The sequence below is a fragment of the Macrotis lagotis genome, chromosome 1 (genome assembly GCF_037893015.1).
Source record: "Macrotis lagotis isolate mMagLag1 chromosome 1, bilby.v1.9.chrom.fasta, whole genome shotgun sequence".
Classification (NCBI taxonomy): Eukaryota; Metazoa; Chordata; class Mammalia; order Peramelemorphia; family Peramelidae; genus Macrotis; species Macrotis lagotis.
Window position 1 is genome coordinate 501,061,179 of NC_133658.1, and position 26,762 is coordinate 501,087,940.

The 26,762-nt window shown below is 34.5% G+C and overlaps 1 protein-coding gene across 1 annotated transcript in view; it reads left to right on the forward strand.

Annotated features, from left to right (window-relative positions):
* The window catches only part of TMPRSS15 (transmembrane serine protease 15), a 159,958-nt gene extending 137,201 nt beyond the window's left edge, over positions 1–22,757 (forward strand). The window contains exons 21-26 of the mRNA XM_074210402.1: positions 1,086–1,135; positions 1,271–1,445; positions 2,824–3,005; positions 9,363–9,458; positions 20,996–21,135; positions 22,596–22,757. Coding sequence (XP_074066503.1) covers positions 1,086–1,135; positions 1,271–1,445; positions 2,824–3,005; positions 9,363–9,458; positions 20,996–21,135; positions 22,596–22,757 — 805 coding nt within the window. The remainder of the gene's footprint in view (positions 1–1,085; positions 1,136–1,270; positions 1,446–2,823; positions 3,006–9,362; positions 9,459–20,995; positions 21,136–22,595) is intronic.
* Positions 22,758–26,762: the final 4,005 nt, after the last annotated feature.

Below are 26,762 nucleotides of genomic sequence, written 5' to 3' on the forward strand. Positions count from 1 at the left end.
CAATATCTGTATCTATATTTATATTTATATATCTAGGTCATTTTCTTACCATACAGACAACAAAGACCTCTCCTAAGCCTATGTATAACTTTAAATGTAATAATGGCCTACAGAGAGAAGCATCATGACAGTAGAAAGCTAGCCTCAAAGTCAAGATCTAAATTTGTATTCTACATCTGACACAGGGCAAAGTTATTTAATCTCTTAGTGTTCTAGGCAAAAATTCCACAACTGTATATTTAGAAAAGTTGCCAATCTGAATTGATAGTGAGTTTCCTCACCTGTGATATTTCTATATCAATGAAATCACAGATACACTCTTCATATATTGTAAAAGCTGTTCTCCAGTGGATCACTTTTTTTTTTGAAGATTCCGTTTGTTTGTCCTCCTTGAAAATTATTGTATCCAAGTAGTATGTGAGATTGAGAGACTATAAGTGACTATAGTTACTATAGTTACTATTAATATAATGGAAATGACAGGTAAAAATGTTGGGAGGGGGTAAACAGTATAACAATATCCCATTGCCTCTAAGTATTTTCAGTTCTTTATGATACACTGATCTTTATGATACACTTTATGATGATACTGATCATATACATGATGGATAGATTTGACACATAAAATTTCATTTGCACTATTTTCCTAATTTCAATTGCTAGATTGATGAATATTTGATTTTTTGAAATTATTTTGCCATATAGGGATATTTTTATAAAATCATTGTGTTCAATCATGGTTATATTTCATTGTGGTAATATTTATACAGTATAATCATTTCTATAAGAAAAAAATAACAGTGTATTTTATTTTTAAAATTTTGTATGCATCTACCTGCTGAGGGCACTTGGTGGTACAATGTACTGAGTATGGAGTCAGGAAGACAAAATCCTGTTTGCCTCAGCTTCCTTTATTTGTAAAATGAGCTGGAGAAGGAAATGGTAAACCACTCCAGTATCTGTGCCAAGAAAATTCCAAATGGGGTCACAAAGAGTAGGACACAATTGAAAGGACTGGATTTTCTTTACAAAAATGTATACCCTGTTCAAATTTTTGGAATGTAATAACTATTCTTCTGTTACAGTGAAAAATGTTTTAATGATTCAGTGATTCACTTATTCTGCAATCATAAATGTAAGTATTTCTTCAGGTTTCTCAAAGTTTTAATACGGTTTATACTTAATAACTTAATAATTAAATATTTATTAAAGGAAACCTAAGCAACTGAACTATATTGTCTATTTTTTTATCCTGTTTTATTTTTAATAGCTTGTGGGAAACAACTAGTAGTTCAAGAAACCAATCATAAAATTGCTGGTGGAAATAATGCCAAGGAAGGAGCATGGCCCTGGATGGTTTCTCTGTATTTCAATGAACATCCTTTATGTGGTGCTTCTCTTATTAGCAATGAGTGGTTGGTCTCTGCAGCACATTGTGTTTATGGGTAAGTTTGAGACTTCTTTCTCTGTGTGTTTTAGGGTTAATTGGAGCTTGACCATCAATCAGTGTGTCAACCAATATGTTTCTCCCAGTTTGGATCATCTACATATTTCATAAGTATATCATGCATATCATTAAATTCCTAAAGAACTCCTACTATGTTGACACTAAACTAAGAACAACTACTTTTTGAATTCTACCATCTAACCAATTCATTGGATTACATTATGTTATATATTATGTATTATCAATTGGTTTATAGCTCTTCATCTTCTACATGAGAATGGAATTATATACGTATATATATATATATATATATATATATATATATATATCTTTTATCAAAAACTTCTTAAAATAGAGGTAAACTACCTACAACATTTTCCTTGTCTACTTTTTTGGTAATTCTAGCAAAAAAGAAAATTAGTTTAATATGACATGACTTATTCTTGATGAAATCATGATGGTTCTTTCTAATATCTGCTTCCTTTTCTAGATATTTACCAATCATCTCTTTAATGATATTTTTCTAGATCCTTAATGATCTTTTCCCCAGAAGTCAAACTCAAGTTCACTGGTATATCCTTTTTTTCTTCTAAATCAGGGCAACATTTGCCTTTCTCTAGTCTTTTTTCTATAATCTTTCAAAGACCACTGACAATGATTTCACAATCACATCTGTCTATTCTTTCAGGACCTGATCATATATTTGGTCCAGGAGACTTGAATTCATCAAAGAAACTTGTAGTTCTTTAGTTATCTTGAGTATTAAGTCCCTGCTAGTCATTTTTAGTTTGATATTTACAGTGTAAAAGTCATGTTCTTTTGTACATAAAACAAAGCAAAATAGGAATTGAGCAGTTGAGCTTTCTATTGTGAATTATCATCTTTTTCATTCCAAATAAGTCCTTGTGGTGTGTGGTTATGTAGTAAATAACTCCAGAAGTCCACCAATGATTCTTAGATATAAAACCATTCATTAACAATACTATAGTAATTGTAATAAATGCAAGTTCAAAGCATAATAAGTCTGTGTATTTAATCTGAATTGTAGGAAAGTTAAGAAGGTATTAGAATTGAACAAATATAAATGAAAAATTATAAATGAAAAATTGCAATTATAAATGCAAAAACTCCTCAATTAACATATTATTCACTATGTACTCAAATATGCATCATAAATTCACAAAATTTTCACTGTGGTTCTCTATCTGGTTCATTTCAACTAATTGCCATTATCATCTCTAAATGCTTTGAATCTGGGATTCACATTCCTTATTGAAAAAAATATTAATAAATGGAGATCTTTGGAGAGCATCATAGAGAGATGCCTGAAGCAGAGAGGACTGTAATTGTATATTGTCTAAAATTTATCCCTCCAGGAGGAACTTAATAACATCCCAGTGGAAAGCAGTCCTAGGCCTTCACACTACATTGAATCTGACAAATTCCCAAACAGTAATTCAACTGATTGATCAAATTATCATAAATCCACATTACAATAAGCGGACAAAGGACAATGACATTGCCCTGATGCATCTTGAATTCAAAGTGAATTACACAGGTAAAAGAAAATAAATCATTATGTATCATGCTATAAGTCATTATGTAAATCTAGTATGTTTGAATTTATTTAAACAATTCATCAAAATTAATTAAGCATTCAAAAATATGGAATTAATCAAAGACATCATGACAAATATAGCTAGGTTAAAAAACATTAACATGATTAGTTTGATTAAGGTGTTTAATTAAAGTAATTTTCCAAAAAGTGATAAAGTATATATAAATGTGTAAATATGTAAAGTGATAAAGCATATGTAAATATGTAAAGTGTAAATAGTATATTTCTATACCAAGGAAATCAAATTAACAAAACACTACAATGAAAGGAACCAAACTCTTATGCATGACTTACCTACCTCTAACTATATTAGAGCCATTACAGAGGTTAACATATCAAAATTATAGATTGCCCTATATGCTAAAGACCTCAGAATACCAAAGGAACAAACTAAGCATGTACTATATGACTGATTTTAAAAAGTACTAGAAGATTTTCATGTTGTGGTGACTTTTCAAAATATATAAAATTATAGGTTGATTAGAAGGAGGCTTATTTCATGTTTCCTGGGGGTGTCAGTATGGTGTGAATATAGAACATTAAACTCAGGGTTTGAAAACCTTGATTACTTGACATCTCAGAACCTCAGATTTTTTCATCTGCAAAATGGAAATAACATATTCACTGCTTAACTAGCAGCACTAAAGTATGGGAAGCATTTTAAGTATGTAACTTAAATGAGCTATTAGTTTAAATTAAAAGATATTCCAAACATCCAGGATTCTTCTTATGATTATTAGAAATGGAATCACAGGCAGCTAGGTGGTACAGTGGATAGAGCACCAGCCCTGGACTCAGGAAGACCTGAATTCAAATCTGACCTCAGATACTTAATAATTGCCTAGCTGTGTGACCTTGGGCAAGTCACTTAACCCATTGCCTAAAAATAAAAAAATTTAAATATATAAATAAAAAGAAATGGAATCACCTGAAAGATAATGATGAGAGATGCTGAGATCTGTTAAGATGAATTAATATTTTAAAAGAATATATAAGAATCTCAAAATTATGATAGATTTTAGATAATTTAAGTGGGCCCTAAAGATTGACACTGGCTTATTTCAGAAAGAAAGATAGGTAGAATAAAAAAGATAGAAACAGAGAGAAGAAAGACAAGAGACATATAGACAGACACTCAGATGATAGACATATTCATACAATATGGAGAGAGACAGACAGACATAAAGAGAAATATAAACACACAAGCAGGGATAAAATTGGAGAGAGAGAAAACCAGAGAGATAGAAACAAGAAAGACAAACACAGAGAAAAAAAAACAAATCCCTGTCCTAGGCCCTTCATATTCTCACCTTTGAGAACCTCATTAGTTTCAGCCCTAGTTATTCTACCAAGTTCCAGTCCCATATCATCAGCTTCCTAAGGCATCAATCTAACAGTCAATGTGTATTTTATTAAATGCCTATGTATTGTGCCAAATGCTAAGACAGTTCCTGCTCTCAAAGAGCCTTCAATCTAATATAGGAGACTATACAAAAAGACAGGTAAAAATATGTTACATATAGGATAAATAGGAAATAATTAATAGAATGAAGGCACTAGAATTAAGAGGGAATAAGGAAAAACTTCCTATAGGGATAGGATTTTATCTGAAACTTGATTAAAACCAGGAAAGTCAGAAGGTGGAGATGAAGAGGAAGAACATTTTAAGTATGAAAGACAACTAGTAAAAATGCCCAGAGTCAAGAGATAGAGTGTCTTGTTTTGGAAAGAACAAAGTGACAAGTATCATTGAATTGAAGAGAATGTGGCAGGGTGTAATATGTAAAAATATTAATGGGTGGGAGCTGTGTTATGACTGTCTTTGAATGACAATCAGAAGATTTTGTTTTATCCTGAAATTTATTGAGTGGAGAGACAAGGTGATATGGGAAGACCTGTGCTTTAGGTAATTCATTTTGGTGACTGAATAGAAGATGGATTGGAGGGAAGAGAGTTTGGTGACAGAAAGACAAAACAACAGATTATTATGATAATGAGATGTGAGAAAATGAGGGGATTATACCAGGGTAATGGCAGTTTCAGAAGAAAGGAGGATATTGGAAACACATTGCAGGGGCTTCTAGGTGTCGAAGAGGATAGTACACCCACCCTGGAGTCAGAAGGACCTGAGTCCTTCCAATGCAACCTTAGACACTTAATACTTACTTGGTTGTGTGACCTTGGGCAAAAGGTCATTGCCTTACAAAAGTTTAAGAAAAAAGAAAATAAAAAAAGACATGCTAGAAAGGTGAAATTGGCAGGTCTTGGCAACAGATTAAATATGGAAGATAAGAAATACTGAGAAGTCAAGGATGAAACCTAGATTGTAAGCCTGGGAAATAGGGAGAATGGTGATGCCCTACCACAGTAATAGGGAAGTTTGGAAGCAGGGTAGGACTTGGGGAAAAGATAATGTGGCAAGTTTAGGGCATGTTGAATTTAAGATGTTTATGAAATATCCAGGTCGATGTTTCTGAAAGGCAGTTGGAGATGGAAGTCTAGAGGTCAGTAGAGAGATTCAGTCTGAACAGGTAGATTTGAAGATCATTCATTAGTTTAGGGAAGATAATTAAATCCATGAGAGCTGATTAGATCACTAAGTGAGGTTGTATAGAGAGGAAAAAGAAGGCCTGGTACTTATAAACTGTGATTTGAATGAGAACCCAGCAAAGGAAACAAAGGATAAGTCAGAGGAAGGAAAAAATTCAAGAGAGTGTTGTCCCAAAAACCTAGAGAGAAAAGAGTATATTGGAAGATAGAGTAATCAACAGTGTCAATGGCTGCAAAGAGGTCAAAAAGATCTTGAGAAAAGACCATTTGATTTGCCATTATTTGGTAACTTTAGAATGAGCAGTTTCAGTTGAATAATGCCTGAAGAAAGCAGTGGAAGAAAGTTAAAAAGATTGTGAAGGAAAGGAAGTAAAGACACCTAATAAAGTTGGTCTTCTTAAGGAGTTTAACCACCAATAGCAGAAAAGACCATGTGGGCATTAGTAAACAGAGATAAAAGTATCAATGAGTGGTTTTTGAGGATGAGGTAGAAAGGGAAGGAAGGAAGGAATGAAGGAAGGAAGGAAGGAAGGAAGGAAGGAAGGAAGGGAGGGAGGGAGACAGAGACAGAGAGACAGTTGTGTTGCCCAACTGGCATACTGGAGAGAGCACTGGCCTTGGAGTCAGGAGGATGGGAGTTTTCATCCAGTCTCAGACATTTACTAGCTGTGTGACCTTGGGCAACACACTTAATTCTGATTGCCTCACATCCAGAGTCATCTCCAGTTGTCCTGATTCATATCTGACTACTGAATCCAAATGTCTCTGGAGGAGAAAGTGAGGCTAGTGATTTAGCACAGCATCCCCTCACTCAAATCCATTTCATGTGCTTGTCATGGCATCACCTCCCCTGATGTCATGGATTTCACAGGGAATGAAGGACAAAAACAAACAACATGTGCCAGATACCATACTAAGCAAATATCTCAATTGAGTCTCACAACCCTGCCAGGTTATTGTTCCATAATTTCAATTGTGTCTGATTCTTCTTGACCCAAATAGGGGTTTTCTTCATAAAGATACTAGAGTAGTTCAACGTTTCCTTCTTAGTTCATTTTGCAGATGAGAAAACAAAGGCAAATATGATTGTTATCCTCAGTTTACAGTTAAAGAAAATGAGTCAAACAGTGACTAAGTGCTTTGCCCAAGAGCACATATCTAGTGTTTAACTTCTAAAATCAGTTCTTCCTGACTCTAGGCCAAATACTCTTTCCACTAGTTGGTCAAATCCATTTAACAAGTATTTATTGTGGGGAAAGCACTGAGAATACAAAAGCTAAACTATACTCTCTTCTCAAGAATCTCACATTCTAATGAAGGAATCAAATCTTAATATTGAAAATTTCCTAACCATTAGAGCCACCTAATAGTTACATCTGTCTCTTTGTGAAGTAAGAAGGTTTTCATTCTGAAATTCTTTAAGAAAAGATTGAATGACTCTCAGGTGTGCTGCAGATAGATTTCTTTCTTATTCAGGGATTACTTGGTGAATTGATCATTGATTTCAGGGATTACTTGGTGAATTTGTGAAATTATGAAAATTTGTGAAATTATGAAAACAGAGATGGGTACATTTGATTCTTGAGTACTATCAGGAAAGATCATGATAGAAGTATTGCCACTAATTTGTTTCGTGGGTTTGGTTCTGCCCCGCGATGAATCACAACTCAGACTCAAGAATGCAGGTTTTGGAAAGAAAATAGAGGTCTATTAAAGGAAGTTACAGCATATTAAGAAAGTAATAGAAAAGTTAAAAAGAGTTTAAAGAGAAGACCATGTGGATTGCTGATTGAATTGGCCAGGCCAGTTGGCCAGGGTTCAGCAGGAGACTGGAAGGTAAAAGAGGACAAGCCCCTCCCTTGGATCTCCTTAAATTCTCTCCCAGAGTCCATAATGGTGACCTGGGAGTGACCCAAGTCCCTCGCTAAAGATTTTGCCTGGGGTGGCTAGGTGGTCTAGTGGATAAAGCACTGACCCTGGAGTCAGGAGTACCTGGGTTCAAATCCAGTCTCAGACACTTAATAATTACCTAGCTGTGTAGTTTTGGGCAAGTCACTTAACCCCCGTTTGCCTTGCAAAAGCCTAAAAAAAAAAGATTTTGCCTTTTGGGGAGGGGGTCTCTTTTGGGTGGTCTTGGATATTTCCAGGGCCTGTGCTCTCTGGCTGGCCCACCAGAAAAACAATACAATCCAAATAAGGTTGAAAGGAAGATTCCCTTTACAATGCAAACAAAAGATTTACAAAGTTTGTCTCCAACTGATTTCATCACTCCCATGCCCAGGTTTCTCAGCATCTGTAGTGAGGAAACAGAGAGGTAATCAAACTTTATGCTTAATAAGGGACAGAAGGTATAGGAGCAAAAGCCTATAAAGTCAGAGACAGGTGGCATGAGAATAGGAGATAAGGTAGTGAAGGCAGACAGGGTGAGAAAGAATGGGGAGGGAATGAGCCACTTACAGTCATTGTTTTGGGTGCCCTCAAGTAGCAGAAACCTTGGGAGAAGGAAAAATGCTCAGGAAATAGTGTCTGGGTCTCCATTATGAAATTGGGAGAATGGCTGTGGGAGGGAGCTTGCAAGAATAGATGGAGATTCACTTATCACAGGAGGGAAAGAAAAGGCAAAATTACAAGTTAATTCATAAAGTTCTTTAGGGGAGTCAGTAAGGTAAAGAAAGTGAGTTAAGAAGAAAGTAAAGTGAGAAAAAGAGCAAAGATAGTTAAAAGCAGTATGTTGACATAAGTTGACATGAGTAGATAAGCAATAAGAAATATAGGAGCATGAGATACCTGGGGATCATTCTCCCCAAGAGCAGATTAGCTTCACTGTAAAACAAGCAACCCAACTGAGTTAATCCTTTCAGGTACAGGGACCATTGTTTTTTGCTAGGGTTTCTGGGAGAGACAAGGTACTTTAAGTCAAAGTTCAATGACATTTCAATAATTGGAACAAAGGAATGAGGGTAGGGGAAGATACAGGGTCAGTTCAGAGGGAAGAGCTTAATTATAAAACATATTTTTCAATCCAATATTATCCCTACTTCAACAGGAAATTGATGTCTCATTTTATAGGAGTTGTTTTTGACATCTTGGGATTAGTTGATTAATATATCCAAATAATTTCTTCAATACCGTTTGATGTTATGCTAGTCAGGAACTTGTCTAAGATTTATGTATCATGTATTTCATAATTATGTATTTCATTAATCTTTAAATTATGTGTTATTTTAAGTGTTATTTATTTAGTGTGATGTTTAAATTTTGTGTTATATTTAAATATCGTAAGATTCAAAGGCCCTGAAAGCGGTGCCTGATGGCTTCTGCTGATTTTGCACATTACTAGGATATGAATTTTGGTTAATATATGATACAATTTGTGAATTATTATCCTATGATATTTGAGAAAGTCTATACATGAGTCCTCCTTGACTTCTAGATTCTCCTTTGCAATCTAAGAGACTGCTATTGATGCTTTGTACTCATTGCTTATAAATTGACTACAACTGGGAGGGGGTGGTGGTAAGGTGGACCAGAACAAGATCTAGTGTTAACACAGATGATTGTTAATTTCTTTGAAATTTTGTATAATTACCCTAAAACCTTTTAGTTTTCATAGGGTCATTTTAAAAAATATGGGGGTATAAAGTTCTTTCCATCTCTAAAAATTACGTACTCATCAGGACATTGAAAATGTGAACTGCATATATAAAGTATCTCTTTCAAAATTTACATATCTAACTATTTTGACAGATTACATACAACCTATTTGCTTACCTGAAGCAATTCAAGTCTTTCCTCAAGGAATGAAGTGTTTCATTGCTGGCTGGGGTAGCTTAATATATCAAGGTAAATGAGCAAATTAAAAGAAATATTTATTACTGCATGGTTAGAAAATTAAATCATAAAAGTATAGTTATAAAAACATAAATAATGCTAGATTATGTTAATAAGTCCTCTTATGCAATGATTCATGACCTTTTCAAAGTTGCAATACCATATTGTGTGATTTTTGCTACCATCCCTAAAAATTATGTATTTCATTAATTTTTAAATTAATGTGTTATTTTAAGTGTTATTTATTTAGTGTGATGTTTAAATTTTGTGTTATATTTAAGTGTAATTTAGTGTTATTTAAGAACATATGTAAATTTCAAGACATATAAGAATATGTCTTGAAATCAGATTGGGGAATCAGAATCCAAATATTGCTAAGGGCACCAAAGTAAGATCCAAACTAAAATTAAATCATAATATTTTTATTAGTGGAAATTAAATAACTCTATCTAAACCCTTCCAGCAAAACATTTCTAAGTGTATTCCATTTTAATAACAATGGTTTGGTTTAATTAAATGCCATGGAAAAAACCTAATATCATATTTCCTATTCTTTAAAAATAATAAATTTATCTTTGGCTCCCTTGGCCTTTATTTCCTCACACAGAAAATGAAAGGATTGGTCATAGATGATTTGCAAGGACTCTTCTAGTTTTAATATTCCATAATTTTATCTATCTACTACAGAACTTTAATAGTTATAACTAGATATATAATAAATCCTCAATTTACCAATTTAAATTGGTTTTCCATTGACCCATTAAAGTTTCCAAACAATGTAACTATTTGCATATAGGTTATTCTATAACCTGTTTCTTGATTTTTAGACTTTATTTAAGAACTGTGCTCTGCTCATTTTGGGTAGTGGGAGAAGCAATTGCCAGCCTGAGCTTCTATGGTTACATCTGGGATCCTTGTAGATTTTTCAGCACTTCCGAAGTAATATATTCCAGGGAGAGTTCTGGTTATTAGCCTCCAATTCTGTGTTCTAGTCCTTATGCAGTAGAGTCTCTACTTCCTTGTGACTATAGACTGTAATTGCTTTTCTCTCTCTCCTTGAGCTGGATCCTGGACCTGAATAATGGGTAAAGTAGCTACCAAAGAGTATCCAGTCCTGCCGCAGTGCTACCATAGGGATTTTCTGTAACATCTTTCTGACCAGAAGATTAGTACACTTGCAACTCTTGGTACTGCCACTGCCAAGGCCCCCCAACTCCTATCCCTGAGCCCTCACAGGTTCTGCCCCAGTGTTCTCAGACAGTTCTCTCTTTCTTCCTAATCTAGATATTATAGCTTATTTTAAGTTATCCCATTCAAAATTAGATTTGAAGCATTTTTTAAAAATTGTTTAGAGTGTTGGGTTGGGAGAAATTAGGGAAAAAATGCTCAATTTCCTCTATATTGACTCCACCCCTGTTTAATTGCTCTAAATGAATTTCTTTATTGCTAGACTGCTTGAAATGAATCATAAATTCTTTATCTCTGTTCAGTTATCGTGTATATGCATTTCTAATCAATCAATCAATCAATCAATAAGCATTTGTTAGCAACTTGTTAGATATTAGAAACACCAGGTAGATAGCCAGAAACACCAAAAAGGCAAAAATTTGTCCCTACTCTTAAAGAGAACACCAGCTAATAAGGGGAAAACATTCAAACAACTTTGTACTAGCAATATATGTGGCATATGGAGAGAGAGTATGAATAGATGGAGGGAAAAAGCTGTTTTTATTTTAAAAGTGATGTTTGAGCTATACCTTAAAGAAAGTGAGAGATTCTATGAGGTGAAAGTGAGAAGGGAAAAAGCACCTTCCAGGAATAAGAAATGGCCTGTACCAAGGCCAATCCAAACAATAGAAGAGGGGTTCTGTGTATAAGAAATGGAGAAACAGGACAGTTTGGCAGGACCAGAGAGTTCAGGATGGTGAATAACATATAACTAGGCTAGAAAGATAAGACAAATTAAACTTAAAAGTTGTATTTTGCCTTTTTTCCCCCTCTTGACAAATTCTCTGAAAAATGCATACTCTGTTAAATTTACTTTAATAATTTATGACCAAGGGAGAAAAAGCCAAGATGACTGATTAGGAAGTATTAGGAAGTACTATAGCTAGAGCCTTGCTCAAGCAAAATGCCTTGAAAAAAGACTGAAATCTTTGGCAAAATCCAAGGAAAAAGTCACAGTGAGTCATTTTTCCTACAGACTTAAAGGTCAAATACTGAAGATATTTGACCAAGAACCTGAAGAAGAGACTAAAAGAGTCAGTGACAGTTTTTTGCCCATTACCCACATATGAAAGAAATGTGTTCATTACCTACATATGAGGACCTGTGCCCAAAAAAGAGGTATTCTAGTAGGAACCAGTAGAAGGACTTGGGCAATGTAGTGAGAATCAAGTTCAGAAACTAAAGAGAAGCAATGTATCTGAAAACCCAAAAGTTAAACTGAGCTATGTAGTCTCTAGCCCAGACTGATGCCTATGAAGAAATAATCAGTGCAGAAATCCCAGACCAAAGAGAAAACTGTGTTTCCCATTCTTAACAAGCAGAGCTTCCCAGCAGCCTATTGTTGATCTGCTCCAAATCCAGGTAGAAAACTTGCAGGACTCAGAGGATAGTGATAAGACTTTTCCTTGAATCATACCACTACAGGAGTGTTGAATAGCTGCAAATCTCCAACATGATCTATTTCTGAGAACTTTAAATAACACAACACTCACTACCCAAGAAATGAGCATTAGGGTCAGTCCATATATGTCTTCCAGAAATTCTCTACCTTGACCTAAAATTTAAGTACAAAATTAGGAAATTGCCTGGAAGAATGAAAGTAAAATAAATAAAACTCACCTTACAGAGCAATTATGTTGAAATGGAGGCCAAAAGCAAATCCAGATTCAATCAATCAATAAACTTTTATTAAACTTTGGGGATACAAAAAAGAGACAAGATAGTTTCTGCCCTCAAGGAACTTACAGTCTACTGAGAGAGACATCATATAAATAAGTATATACAAAGCAAGCTATATACAAGATAAATGGGGGGGGGGAGGATATTAAAAGAGGGAAGGCACTATAATTCAGAGGGATTGGCAAAATACAGAAGATGAAATTTTAGTTGAGACTTAAAAGAAAACAGAAAGGTAATCAGAGCAGAGAGGGTATAAGACATAGTCAAAGAAATTGCCTGTGGTAAAGAGATGGAGTGTCTTGTTCATAAAACAGATAAGTCAGTGTCACTCGATCAAAGAGTACTTAGTGGGGAGTAAGGTGTAAGAAAATTGGAAAAGTAGGAGATTGCAGTGGGGGCAGATAGATTATATAGAGCACTGAACACCAAACAGAATATTTTGTATTTGATTCTGGAGACAATAGAGAACTACTAAATTGAGTGAGACTGACATGGTCAGACTTGTGATTTTAAAAAATCACTTTAGTGGTTGAATGGAGGATGGGGTCAATGCAGGCAGATCAATAGTCTGGGCTTTTGACAATGTGGGTTTACACCAAGGTAGGAGTAATGTCAGAGGAGAGTACTAGGAGTATTTGAAAGATACTGCAAAAGTGAAATCAGGAGGCAGCTAGGTGGCGCAGTGGATAGAGCACCAACACTGGAGTCAGGAATACCTGAGTTCAAATCTGACCTCAGACACTTAATAATTACCTAGCTGTGTGGCCTTGGGCAAGCCACTTAACCCCATTTGCCTTGCAAAAACCTAAAAATAAAAAAAATTAATTAAAAAAGTGAAATCAGCAGGTCTTAACAACAGTTTATGAATGGGAGGAGAATTTGGAATCCAAGGTAACTCCTAGTTTGAGAGACAGAGAGAAATTAGAAGGATGATTTTGTTCTTTTCAGTAACAGAGAAGGTAGAAGTGAGGAAGGGCTTAGGGAATATGATTTTCCTTTTGGAAATATTAAGTTTAAGAAAACTACTGGACATTACACTCAGTTTAAAAATGTCTGAAAGGAATTTGGAGATAGAGGATTGGAGGTAGGCAGACAGATTAGTGAGTAGATAATATTAAGTAGGAGAATGATAATCAGTAGTGTTAAAGGGTGTAGAGAAGTCAAGGAAAATGAAGAAGAAAATAACTCCAAAATATCCACAAGCAAAACCTTAAATGAAAACACAGCATGGACAAAAATTTAACTAGAATTCCTAGAAGATATGAAGCAAAGTGTACTTTTTAAAAAGAATTTAAATTTTTTCATTGTAATGACAGCACTAGAAAATAAATGGAAAAGAAAATGGATCTATGAAAGAAAGAATTGAAAAGGGAAAAGTTTGCCACACAAGAAATACAAAACCTTGTCTGAACAAGTCCCCTGACAATTAGAATGGACCAAATAGAAGGCAACAACTTGATAAGACAAAAAAAAATAGCAAAGTAAAGTCAAAATTTAAAAAAACGAGAAAATAAAAATTAAGTTATCTTATAACAAAAACCTAGAAAACAGATCAAGGAGGAAAAAAATTTGGGGACTATCTGAATCTGAAAATTAATTAATAAAAGAGCTTAGATATACTGTCTTAAAAAGAAACTGCCTAGATCTCTCAGAACCAAAACTAAAGAATTTGTTAATAATTTCCAGAAAGAAACCGCAAAATGCAAACTCCCACGAGCTTTATATCCAAAAGGCAGAAATTCTAGGTCAAAAAAAAAATACTACAAGCATCAAGAAAGAAAGAATCCAGGGCAGTTAGAGCCACCAGCCCTGGAGTCAGGAGTACCTGAGTTCAATTAGGGCCACAGACACTTCATAATTACCTAGCTGTGTGGCCTTGGGCAAGCCACTTAACCCCAATGCCTTGCAAAAACGAACGAAAGAAAGAAAGAAAGAAAGAAAGGAAGGAAGGAAGGAAGGAAGGAAGGAAGGAAGGAAGGAAGGAAGGAAGAATCCAAGTACCCAGAAACTAGTCAGGATTCCATACATTTTAGCATGTACTTCTTTAAAGGAAATGAGAGCTTAGAATACCATTTTCCAGAAGGCAAAATATATAAACTTGGAAAAAATTTAAATGGGAAAAAATAGAACTCCAATGACATTAGATTTTAAATCATTCCTGATAAAAGACTGAGTAGAGATGTTCATATTCAAATTCAAGAATTGAGAAAATTAAAAAATGGACTCAATAATAAAGGACAAGAATAAATTGCTTTCATTGCATTATAAGGAGATAATACAAGTGTCCACTTCTAAACCTCTAATTATCAGGGGGATGAATTTATCTGGGAATGATCCAAGAGGAATAATTTAAGAATTATTGGATAGCTGAAAACCTTGATAAAAAAAGGGCCTAGACATCATATTTCAAGAAACTATTAAGTTTTGATCTTAAAACAATGAAAGGGATAGGACAGAGTAAAAGCAGGGACTTGCCCAAGTTCTCTCAAATTCTCCTTTTGAAAATGTTAAAATAATGCCTCAAAAATGAATTCTGGAGGGGAAGCTAGGGGGTACAGTGAATAGAGCACTGACCCTGGGGTCAGGAGCAACTGAGTTCAAATCTAGCTTCAGTTACTTACTAGTTATGTAACCCTGGGCAAGTCACTTAAATCAATTGCCTCCAAAACAACAACAATAGAAGAATAATTCTGGAGCAGCAGAATGAACAAAAGAACACAGTGAAGCAATTTTCCAGTTCAAGCTAACTTAGAAGGTCAAGAGGAAACGTCTGTCCCACTGGATTAAGAGTGGAGCCCAGGCCCAGCCAGTGTAGACTATGCTCAGCAAGCCAGTAGCAGGACTTGGGGAATTGGGGTGGCTGTGGTAGTGATAGCTTTCAAAGCTCTCAGCCCATAAAGATTCAAGAGATTGGACAACAAGAAAGAAGGCAATTATAAGGGACACTTTGCTGGCACTGTGATCTGGACTCTGTTGCACTACCCTTATGATGACTGCGTTTGCAATCCCAGGGCAAGGAGATACCCTAACAGGAGTAGAAACCCAGGCATAGTTCAAGAACAAAAAAAGAGTGTTTGAGGTTGTCCACAAAGCAGAGCAGTGACCATATCTTTCCCAGGATTATACCACCTTAGAAGAATTGAAAATTTACTGACCATCAGAACTAGGTCTGAAAAAATGCTCAAGCTTGGGACAGTGCTCCCACAGTGCCCCTACTCCAAGAGAAAGGTGCAACTATAACATAAAATTAAGTCAATAATTGGGCTGAGCGATGAGCAAATGACAGAAAAAGGATCTGAAAGTGGAAAGTCACTATGGTGACACAGAAGATCAAAGCACAAGCTTAGAAAGCAGCAAAATCAAAGTATCTCCATGTCAAGCCTCAAAGAAAAATGTGAGTTGATCTCAGACCATAGAAGACCATAAAATAGGTGGAGGGAAAATTGGAAAAAGAAATTAATACAATGCAAGAAAGTCATTAAAAGAGTCAACAATTTAGTAAAAAGAAGTTTAAAAATGCTAAAACAAATCAAACACCTTAAAAAACAGATTTGACCAAATGGTAAAAGAAGCATAAACATTCACTGAAGAGAAGAACATCTTAAAAAGTAGAGCTGTCAAATAGACAAAGAATAAGAATAATTCCTTTAAAATTACATTATGGTAATTGGAAGCTTTTATAAAAATAACAAAAAATGATGAAAACAAAACCTAAAGAAGTTCTCCTTCTAAAGAAGATAGGTGAAATATATCATTGGAAAAGCAATTGAGTTGGAAAATAGATCCAAGAGGAATAATTTAAGAATTATTGGATATCTGAAAACCTTGATCAAAAAAAAGGGCCTAGACATCATATTTCAAGAAACTATTAAGGAAAACTACCCTGATAATACTAGCACCAAAAGTTAAAATAGAAAATTAAAGAATTCACTGATCAACTCCTTAAAGAGGTCCCAAAATGAAAATTCCCAGGAATATTATAGCCCATAGTTCCCAGGTCAACGAGAAAATATTGCAAACAGTCAAAAAAAAATTCAAATATCATCAAGCCAGTCAGGACACCACAAGATTTAGCAGCCTCCTCATTAAGGATTTAGAGGGTTTAGAATGTGATACTTTGAAGGGCAAAGGATCTAAGATTATAACCAAGAATAACCTGCCCATCAAAACTGAAATAATCCTTCAGAGGGGAAATGGATATTTAATGAAATAGAAGAATTTCAAGCACTCTTGAAGAGATCAGAGCTGAATAGAAATCTTGATTTTCAAATTTAAGACTCAAGAGAAAAATAAAAAGAAATGGAAAAGAAAAATCATAAGGGATTCAATAAGGTTAAACTGTTTACATTCCTATATGGGGAGATACTTTTAACTTATAAGGACTTTATCATTATTCAGTCTGAAGGGGTGTAAATAGACAAAAGACAGGGATGCGAGTTGATTATGATATTAAAAAATAAATTAAGAATGAGAAAGAAGGTGCACCAGGAGGAGAAGGAAGGGAGAGATAGAATGGAGTAAATTATCTTTCTCACATAAAAGAAGCATGGAAGGAAGAGCTCTTACAGGAAAGTGGGAAATGGGGAGGGGGGGGAATAAATAACAAGCAATGCTTTAACCTTCGGCTCCTTGTAATTGTCTCAAATTGGGAATAATATACACAATCAATTGGGTATAGAAATGTCTTACTTTATAGGACAATAGAAGGGGATGGGGATAATATGGAGGGGATAGAGATTGATAGAAGGGAAGGCAGACTTGGGGAGGCAGTGGTCAGAGGAAATCACTTGAGGAGAGAGGATGAGAGAAGAAAAGAGAGTAAAAAGGGGGGGGAAGAAGCAGGATAGAAAAAATACACAATTCATAGTCATAACTGTAAATGTGAAGAGTATAAACATCCTTAAAACAGAAGTGGATAGCAAAGTGGATTAAAAACTGGAATCCTATAATATGTTGTTTACAAGAAACACATCTGAAGCAGAATCTATTATGCCTTAGCAGCAGTATAAAAAATAAAAACAGAGATAGAAATTATGTTCTCAGACAATGTAAAAGCCAAATCAAATCTAATGAAAAGAAATAAGCAAGGAAACTACATTTTGCAAAAAAAAAAAGATACCCTGCAAAATGAAATAATATAAATACTATGCACCATATACCATGCACCAATAATTATAGCATCCAAATTCTTAAAGAAAAAGTTAAATGAGTAATAGGAAAAAAACAGTAAAACTATACTAGCAGGAGATCCTAACCCTTTCAGAACTAGAATTTAGCCCCCCAAATAAGAAAAAGTCAATTATATGAATAGAATTTTTTAGTAGATGTGTTAGACCTTTGGAGAAAATTGAATGGGGAAATAGAAAGGAATGTAACTTTTCTAAGCAGTTTATGGCACCTACACAAATATTGACCATAGATTAGAGCATAAAAAACTCACAACCAAATGCAGAAGAGTAAAAATACTAAATGCATCCCTTTCATACCATAATTCAACAAAAATTACATTCAGTAAAGAAGACTAGAGAGGTAAAAGAAATATGCTTGCAAATGAGTGGGATAGAATCATTAGGGAAAATTGTGTCACAAGTAAATAGCTAAATAAACAAGGAGAAGGTAATGGTGAGGGAATTAGCTAACATTTGAACCTCATTCATCTGCCCTTTTCAAATGAGGGAAGAATTCCTAGAGTTGAGGGAAAAAATACATAGGAGGAAAAGGAAAATAGTAGGGAAAGGGGAGGAGAGAGAAGATATTAAAAAAGAGGGCAAAATTGAGGGAGGAATTAAGCAAAAAGACTAAAAGGAGATATATATATATATATATATATATGTATATACATATATATTTATAGTTCTTTTTTGATATTGCAAAATAAAAGGGGAATCTGAGGGGATGTCATCAATTGGTAAATAGTTGAAGCAGTTATGGTGAATAAAATGATATATTAATGTTGTAAGAAATGATGAAGATAGTTTCAGAGAACCTGGGAAGACTTGTATGAACTGTTAGAAAGTAAACAGAACCAATATAACATTTTAGACAATGACAAAAATATAGTAAAAACAAACTTTGAAAAAACTGCAAACTTTAGTAGAATAACCAACTATGATTTCAGGGGACAAATGATGAAACATGCTACCCATCACCTGATATAAAGGACTCAGAATGAATAATGAGATATTCATATTTGCATGTGGACAATTGGAAAATTTATTTTGTTTGACTTTTGTGGTTTGTAACTGGGTTTTGTTTTTCTTTAATTATAAGTTTGGAGATTAGAGAAGAGGATGGTATATGGCAGAGAGGCAGATTTTTTCTTATTGAAAACAATAAAATGTAATTTTCAAAATTAAATATTTAATCATTTCTTCAGTTTCCTGTCATTTTAAGAAACTATTATGTCCATTCTATTTAATTCAGTCAAATATAAATTTTTCCATTTGTTGACTATGCTGGGCAAATTACCTAGTCAACTATTATTAGTGAGGAGATGAGCTGATATTTATAGCCTGAAGAGAAGCAATTTTGAAATAACATTCCAAAGCTGTGTATATGTAAATATGAGTAAAGTGTGTGTGTTGTCCATGTAGGTTATGTGTATCCACTTAGGTCTGACTAGTGGCTAGTAGGGAGGCATAAGTAAATTTATCCAGAATCTCTACTGCCCCTCTGCCCACCCCTTTCCAAGGGAGTCTTTGATTTCTTTCAGACTGGGAACAATAAATTATAGCCACATATGACTCAACTCTCATCAAAAAGAAGTATCTATAGTCCCTCTTAAATATTATTAGTCTAGGGCAAATACTTTTCTAGGTTCAAGTTATGCATTTGGTTGCTATTCCTTATATGGGATGGAGTAGGTGAAGTTATTTATATAGAAACTTCCTTTCTATCAAATTTCATTTATACAGTACTGGCTAGTGAATAAATCATTTTATCTAAGCAAACAAATCAAAGAAGGTATTCACAGGTGAATTTAGAAGACAAACTACAGAGTGAATTAGTTCTTCTATTGGGAGTGAGATATCTCAACTTGACTGAGAAAGTCCTTGATTTCACCCAAGATGGTATTCCCTGAAGTCTCTCAAGTGCCACATTCAGAATAGGACATGTTTGAGATGTTAACTGTTCTACATGACTTCTCCTTCCCAGAGTTTTTCTCTCCCTCCTGAGACTTCTTCATGAAGAAAATTTGTAATTGTATGTTATCTCTTAAAACTGAAAGACAGAACTCACAAATCTCTGCCAAACTTCACCAGCTCTCACCAGTCCCAAATAGGCATGCAACATTAAGTGGTTGTTCCCCTTAGAAAGCACAGTCTTAAAGAAATGTCAGTCTTGAGTTTACTTTTTACAAGGTATTGGGGTTAAGTGACTTGCCCAAGGTCACACAGCTAAGTAATTAATAAGTGTCTGAGGTCAAATTTGAACTCAACTTTTCCTGACTCCAGGGTCGGTGCTCTATCCACTGAGCCATCTAACTGCCCCCCAAACAGCTAACTTTTCATAATTAATCCTAATCAGGAACAGAATTGAAAAGTTTTTCATTTGAAAAGTAAATAATGAATAAAATTTCAAAAGTTACTTTTCCTAAAAACCTCACTTTTTCTTCCACCAAATACTGAAGCAGAATTTCTTAGAAGTAGTCAAAAAGATTGATTTCATCTCTCTTTTAATAAAAAATCTATAAACCTATCTGTGATTCTATAACAGATGATATTGAGTGGCTCCTTTACAGTAGACTCACCATCCCTACTCAAGGAGAATTTCATACCTGACGTACTAAATGTAAGGAGTAAATGGAAAGTTCACTCTGTTATTTAAATGGAAACAATTTTTTTTCTGAGCTGGACAAAAAGGCCATAAATTCAACTGAGGATGATTAATTCATTCATTCAACAGTTACACTACTTTTAATATGAATTGCCATTTCCATAACGTCTTTGCTCTCTTGAGAAACCAATTTGAAAATAGTTATCATCGACCTTCTCTGAAATACCAGACACCTGCTTCTTCAGCATCTTTTGAATTCCACCTGGAACTGTTGTTTCAGAAAATTTAGGTTTGTTTTGTCTGTTGATGAATGCATTTTCTAAAAAGTATTGAAGGCTATTCTTGCTAAAATGTATCATTTCTTTTTTCCATCAATATAGATCGCAATCTGATTACTTTTAGACCTGTATATGATATAGTAGAAGACTAACCTCTGTCTGCCATACAATCCACACCTGTTTTATATACAATCTTAGAAAAATGCTGAATGACATTATTTGTAAGCTCCTCTTCAGGTGATTAAAGAACAGCCTTTGAACAGTTTTCACTCATATCTATGAATCTAAGTTTTTGTTGTGAATCTTTAAAAAAAAATATGAATACACTATTTCTCTCTCACCATGCCAAAATTACTCAAACTGCCAGCTAGTTTTCTACATCACTGCATTTAACCCTTATAAAGAGTTCTTTATTTTATTCATTTGATGAAATCCACAGATGGAATACAAGATTTTTTATTGTGTGCTTTTAAGGAAAGCACTCTGTAATGGAAGCGAATATGTGGGATAAATAAGACTGATGGTGGCTCATTGTACGATGCATTTTGATCATTTTAATGGATTGGATATATACTGCCATTTTTACAGGCCCTACTCCTTCCATACTACAAGAAGCCCAGATCCCTCTTATATCAAATGAGAAATGCCAACAACAGATGCTAGAATACAATATTACTGAAAATATGATATGTGCAGGCTATGACAAAGGAGGAATTGATTCTTGTAAGGTAAATATTTAAAAGCACTATTACAATTTCAGAATAAGCGGATGCACTATGTTTCTTTACCATCCAGAAGGTAATAACATGCCTCATCACTTAATGAACTAAGTCTCTACACTTAGGCTTGGGAGTTGGGGGTGGGGCAGATCCAAGTTTCTGAAGCCCTGAATCTGCCCCAGAATTAAGATCGTGGTGCAGTTTCCTAAAAAAATTGCTATTGGAAAACAGGCAAGCATGCAGCTAAATATGGAAAAGTAAAGAGCTTTGTATAGTAGCTCATATGGAGTCAGTATATTTTTTTATCCTTGAATCAACCAGCTTGATTCAATGGTGAATTGAAATGAAGCGTACTCAAACAGTTGTGAATATACTTGCGCAAATTCAAAATCTTATGACTCAGATGGACTCAACTATGCTTGTGGCATATCTGATATAACATATCTATCTGTCCAGGATTGGCATGATTTAAAAATAAATCATTCATTCACTCTTTAACAACAGTTAATATTCAAAGAAAATAAGACATTTATTTCTGATGAGCTACTGGCAAAATACAAACTATGTTTGAGAAGGTAAGATACCTAAATTGCTACCACCTAACATGATAATCTAATATTGACTAAATTCATTTTAGCTGTTGAAATGCTTCAGGATTTCAGTGGATTCATGAGCTCATCCAATGGAGATAGTCTTCAATCTTGCAAATCACCTCCTCATTCTGTGTGATTCTTGTACATATTCTTCCACAAATTATCCTTAAACTTAACGGCCTTAAACTCTGAAGATCTTTTCAGTCTTTTAACATTCTATGAATCCTAATGCAGAACTCTCACAATTTGACTAATTATCTAGATCATATCTTTTCTTAGAATCACATTATTTAAGAGCTGTAAGGACTATCAGAGATCATCTAATTCTGAAGTTCTTAAATAGTTTTGCATCATGGACTCTTGATAGTCTGGTGAAACAATTACAAAGTATTTTTAAATACCTAAATATACAAAAGATTTCAAAGAAATACGATTAGGTTGAAATGCAGTTATCTGAAAAACTTTAAAAATAACTCACAGACTCCAAGGTAAATAATATCAGATCTAGTTCAACCTACTATATCCATATTGATGAAATTATGACTATAACTGAAGATTTGAGATACAAACTAGTATACTGTAAGGAAATCAAAATGGAAAAGTTGGTGTGAGAAAAACATGGCAAATTTTAAAATGCTATAGACATATGAGCTACTGTTATAATGATCATCATCACCTACTTAAGACAACTGTAGGGAAAATAACTCTGAGGCTTACTCCAGAGAAGTATTAATATATATATAAAGTGCTTTATCTGCCAAATATCCTAAGAAATCATTGTATTTATGAATTTCAACATTGAATTTGATTTCTGAAAACCTTAAAATTAAATTCAGTTGTCATATTTGTAATTTTATTTTTCACTTAATTTTCTAGGGAGATTCTGGTGGGCCATTAATGTGCCAAGAGAATAATAAATGGTTTCTTACTGGTGTTACATCATTTGGATACCAGTGTGCATTGCCTAATCGTCCTGGAGTATATGTTCGAGTACCAAAATTTGTAGAATGGATAAAAAGTTTCACAGCTCTTCTGTAAAACAGAAACATCCTGCCTAGACAGTTTCCTCATATTATGCTAATTTATACTTAATATCTTCAATGTATGTACCCCTGGAATATCCATGCCTTTTCCTTTATCATTTTCATTTATACCCTCCATAAAGGTTTCAATGCCATTTTACTTTGTATCAATACCATATAAGGTGCCAATCTTGACATCTTTTGTATTTTCTCCTTTTCTGGTTATATGTGATTTTTAAATATTTATAAAATGTATAAACAAGTCAAACTTTCTCTTCTCTCTTTGTACAAAATCAGGATTTTCATTTCAGTGGTGAGAAAAGTAAAAACATTTAAGTCCAAATATTAAAATGAGATCTACTCAGTTTTTGACTGACCTAATATCAAAGGTTTTCTGTTACTTTATTGGTTTGGTTTGCAAGGCAATGGGGTTAAGTGACTTGCCCAAGGTCATACAGGAAGTATTAAGTGTCTGAGGTCACATTTGAACTTAGGTCCTCTTGACTCTACCCACTGTGCCACCTAACCCTCTGTTAGCCTTATTTAAACAAAATGTAGATACATTTCTGGCAGACCAAGATTTTTAAAGATATAAAACAACTATATTTGTAAATTTTTTACCTATTCTCCTTCAATTTATTTAATAATTTAAAGTCTTTTCAAGTTGACTTATGAAGGAAAGTACATTCAAGTGACTTCATTAATACTATAGTATATGCTTTTAAAAATGTTATTGAAATTCATAAACTTCTGACATATCAAAATGTATGGTAAATTATAAATATGGAATATATTGACTTTGTCTCATTACTTTAATTTCTTCTTATCTAGCATCACCCCTCTGGGACTGTAGATTGGTAATTAGAGGAAATGTTGCTTCCTTGAATTCCTAGGAATAACCTTCTGGGTTACTGATAGGATTAACAAGTTCCCACAAGTGTACTTCCTATTAAAAATCAATTAGCCAGGAGTACCTGAGTTCAAATCCGTCCTCAGACACTTAATAATTACCTAGCCATGTGGCCTTGGGCAAGCCACTTAACCCCATTGCCTTGCAAAAACTAAAAAAAAAAATAAATTGGCTCTTTAAAAATGGTATTTACTTAAATGATAGCAAGAATGGTGATTACACATCATTTTTTTCCCTGTCTCTGTGTAAAAAGTGGTAGCAAATTTAAAGTATAATGGAGATGAGGCATGTGTGTAAGAAATATATGTGGTCAAGATAATTCATGTTTGAAATTTTAAAGTTCTTTCTTTCTTTGAAGAATCCTTATGAAGTTCATTATAGAGTAGGGTCTCAATGTCAATGATGGGTGAATTTTTTTCACTGCTTATCTGGTCTTCATCTTCTCAGGACCCAGTGTTTTAGATGGACAGGTGGCTCAACCGGACTTACTACTCAGAGAGCATATTATTTCTATTGAGTATATTGGGCCAGGTTTGTTGTTTGGCAAACAAATAGCAAAATAACATAGCACAATTAGACTGGGAAAGTCACTTGGACACTGAGCTGGGTCCTCACAGGACCATCTGCCAAATGAATTGATTCATTGGCCTCTCTAGGATTATTCTTCAATGGGCAGATAGCAACTCCAGGCTCAGTTGCTCTTTTCAACTTAAGTATTAATGAGCTCTTTGAGAAATGGCAAAGCCACACTTATCAATTTTAGCCTAAAGTTGACATATTCCTTATCCCTTCTACACAGTCAAGGCCCTACCTCTGAGGTTTTTTTTTTTTACCTCCCAGGAATGAGATAAGAGAGGTATACCATCTCTGTTCTTGGTTCATAACTGATTCCCTCAGTAAGGGAACCCCTCCCCCCCTTGCATCATGGGGACCATCCAGGTACCTCACAAAATGAGTAGCTTGGAATTTCCAAAGCATTGAGATAATCTGTGTCCCTGGGGAAAAACATTATCCTTTCTTGTACTTTTCATATGGAATTGAGTTATTTAAAGCCTCAGAATACCTTTTAGGTGTTAAATGCTTCATTTACACCCATAGGACCTAATTTCATCTTCTAAGTTTTTGCCTCTTCTGACTCAATTTTTCTTAAATCTAAACATTATCCTTTTAGATACAGAATTTGATTTAACATTGACTTAATTCAATACCACTGTCTGCAAAATTAATAATAGGTATTGTTGATGGATCCATAAAAAGAAGAAAGCATATCAGAAGCTTGTAATTTATATGGAGATGCAAGGCAATAAATATGTGAAACAAGAATTACACTATTTTCCTTAGTTACTTAAATGCCAAAAAATAAATGATACAATTGTTCAGAGAAAGGAAAATAAAATTTGTGACTATAGAACTAGAAAAGCCCTTTAAAAATCTGGTCTCAGTCTTTTATTTTGCAAATGAAGAAACTGAGGCTCAGAGAAATTAATAGTCCTTTCAAAATCACACATATAGTATGAATCAGTCATTGAATTTAGGACTTATGATTCCATATCTTGAGATCATTTAATTAATCTAAACTTTTATGAAAAATGTAGACCTTAACCTAAATAAATATAGAAATATGATGTTGAATAAAATCAAGAGGGAAAGACTTTTTCAGTTTGGGTAAATATTACAAGTGGTCTCAAAATTAAGATTGCAAATGGCATGAAGAGACTAGCTGACATGATGGGATAGGAGAACATAGTCCAGTTCAGCCCTATCCTCCCACAATTCTAAACAATCTAGAAAATGAACTAGATAAGAGTCATGATTGGAGAAAATACAAGAAAATATTACAAGTCAGGTTTTTTTCCCCCCAACTCAGATAAAATTAGGGAAACATAAAGTTCTGTGAATACAGAGGACAGGAATTGCACCATGAAAAGCATTCTAGTACAGGGCCTAAAAGATCCTACCTGTGGCTCTGCGCCATTCAAGAAAAGGTCCCAGATCCATCACAGAGGGATTTTACCTTTCATGAATTATGGATACTATCAGCTATGTTACTAGTTAGGGCAATTGTAAATGTACTGTGCTGACAATTAAACCATCAAGAAACATTTACAATTTTTGACAATGCAGAACAGCTAACCTACCTCTTTTTGGTCTGTCAGTAAGGTGATTGAATTGTTCCATTCACTTAACCCCATTGCCATAAAATTTTTTTTTTTAATTTTCACCTCTAGCAGGACAATACAAATGCCCCTGGCCATTCTTTTTAATCATGGTCCCAGTTCCAAAAATCCGCAAAATAGAACCAGAGTCCTATATCATTATAACTAACTAGGGTATACAGGTGACTCAGTCCTGCTTGAATACTCTAATTTTTTTTCAAAGTAAACATTTCAACCCCCTAGGAACATTCAGCTAAGAAAATCAAGGGAGCTGAGGGAGGCAGGTAGACCACCAACTCAGTTCCAGATTGAGCTTTTTTAACTGTAGCAACTTTAATATATACTATTAGAGGTGGAAATATCAAGGCTGCTAGCCCTAGACTCCAGTGGATCCTTATTAAAAGATTTAAGATGTACTCATTCCACTTACAGAGCCTTGAAAGAGTCCTATACTGTTATATTCTTGTCATTACCTTCTAGGGTCAGAAGTGGGTAATTTGCATGTCCACTGCCTTCCTTGGATGTGGAGTCATTTCTCAGGCTCCCTCTTTGGAATGGAACCCTGATTTCCCATCACCTATTGGTCGAGGTTATCTGGACTCATTAAATCCATCCTTGGTTGGGGGGTTGAGGAGGGTAGGAACCCCCCATCTGAAAAGGGATTCGGGGACAGGAGACCTGGATCAACTCTCTTCAGCATGTATTAGCCTAAAGGAGAGCATGCAATTCTGTTACTCCACTTTCCAACTGTTGAAAGTGGCTGTGTGGAATGGCTGTCTACTGAAGCCCCAATCAACCCCTCAGCTGTGTTCTCTGGACCAATTCCAGGTCAGGGACTTGCAGAGTATAGAACAAGAAAGCAGTATCTACCAGTAAAATCTAAAACAAAAACACAATTTTGACACAAATTCAACTAGAATTCCTGAAAGAGATAAAAAAAGAAGTTTTTTTTAAA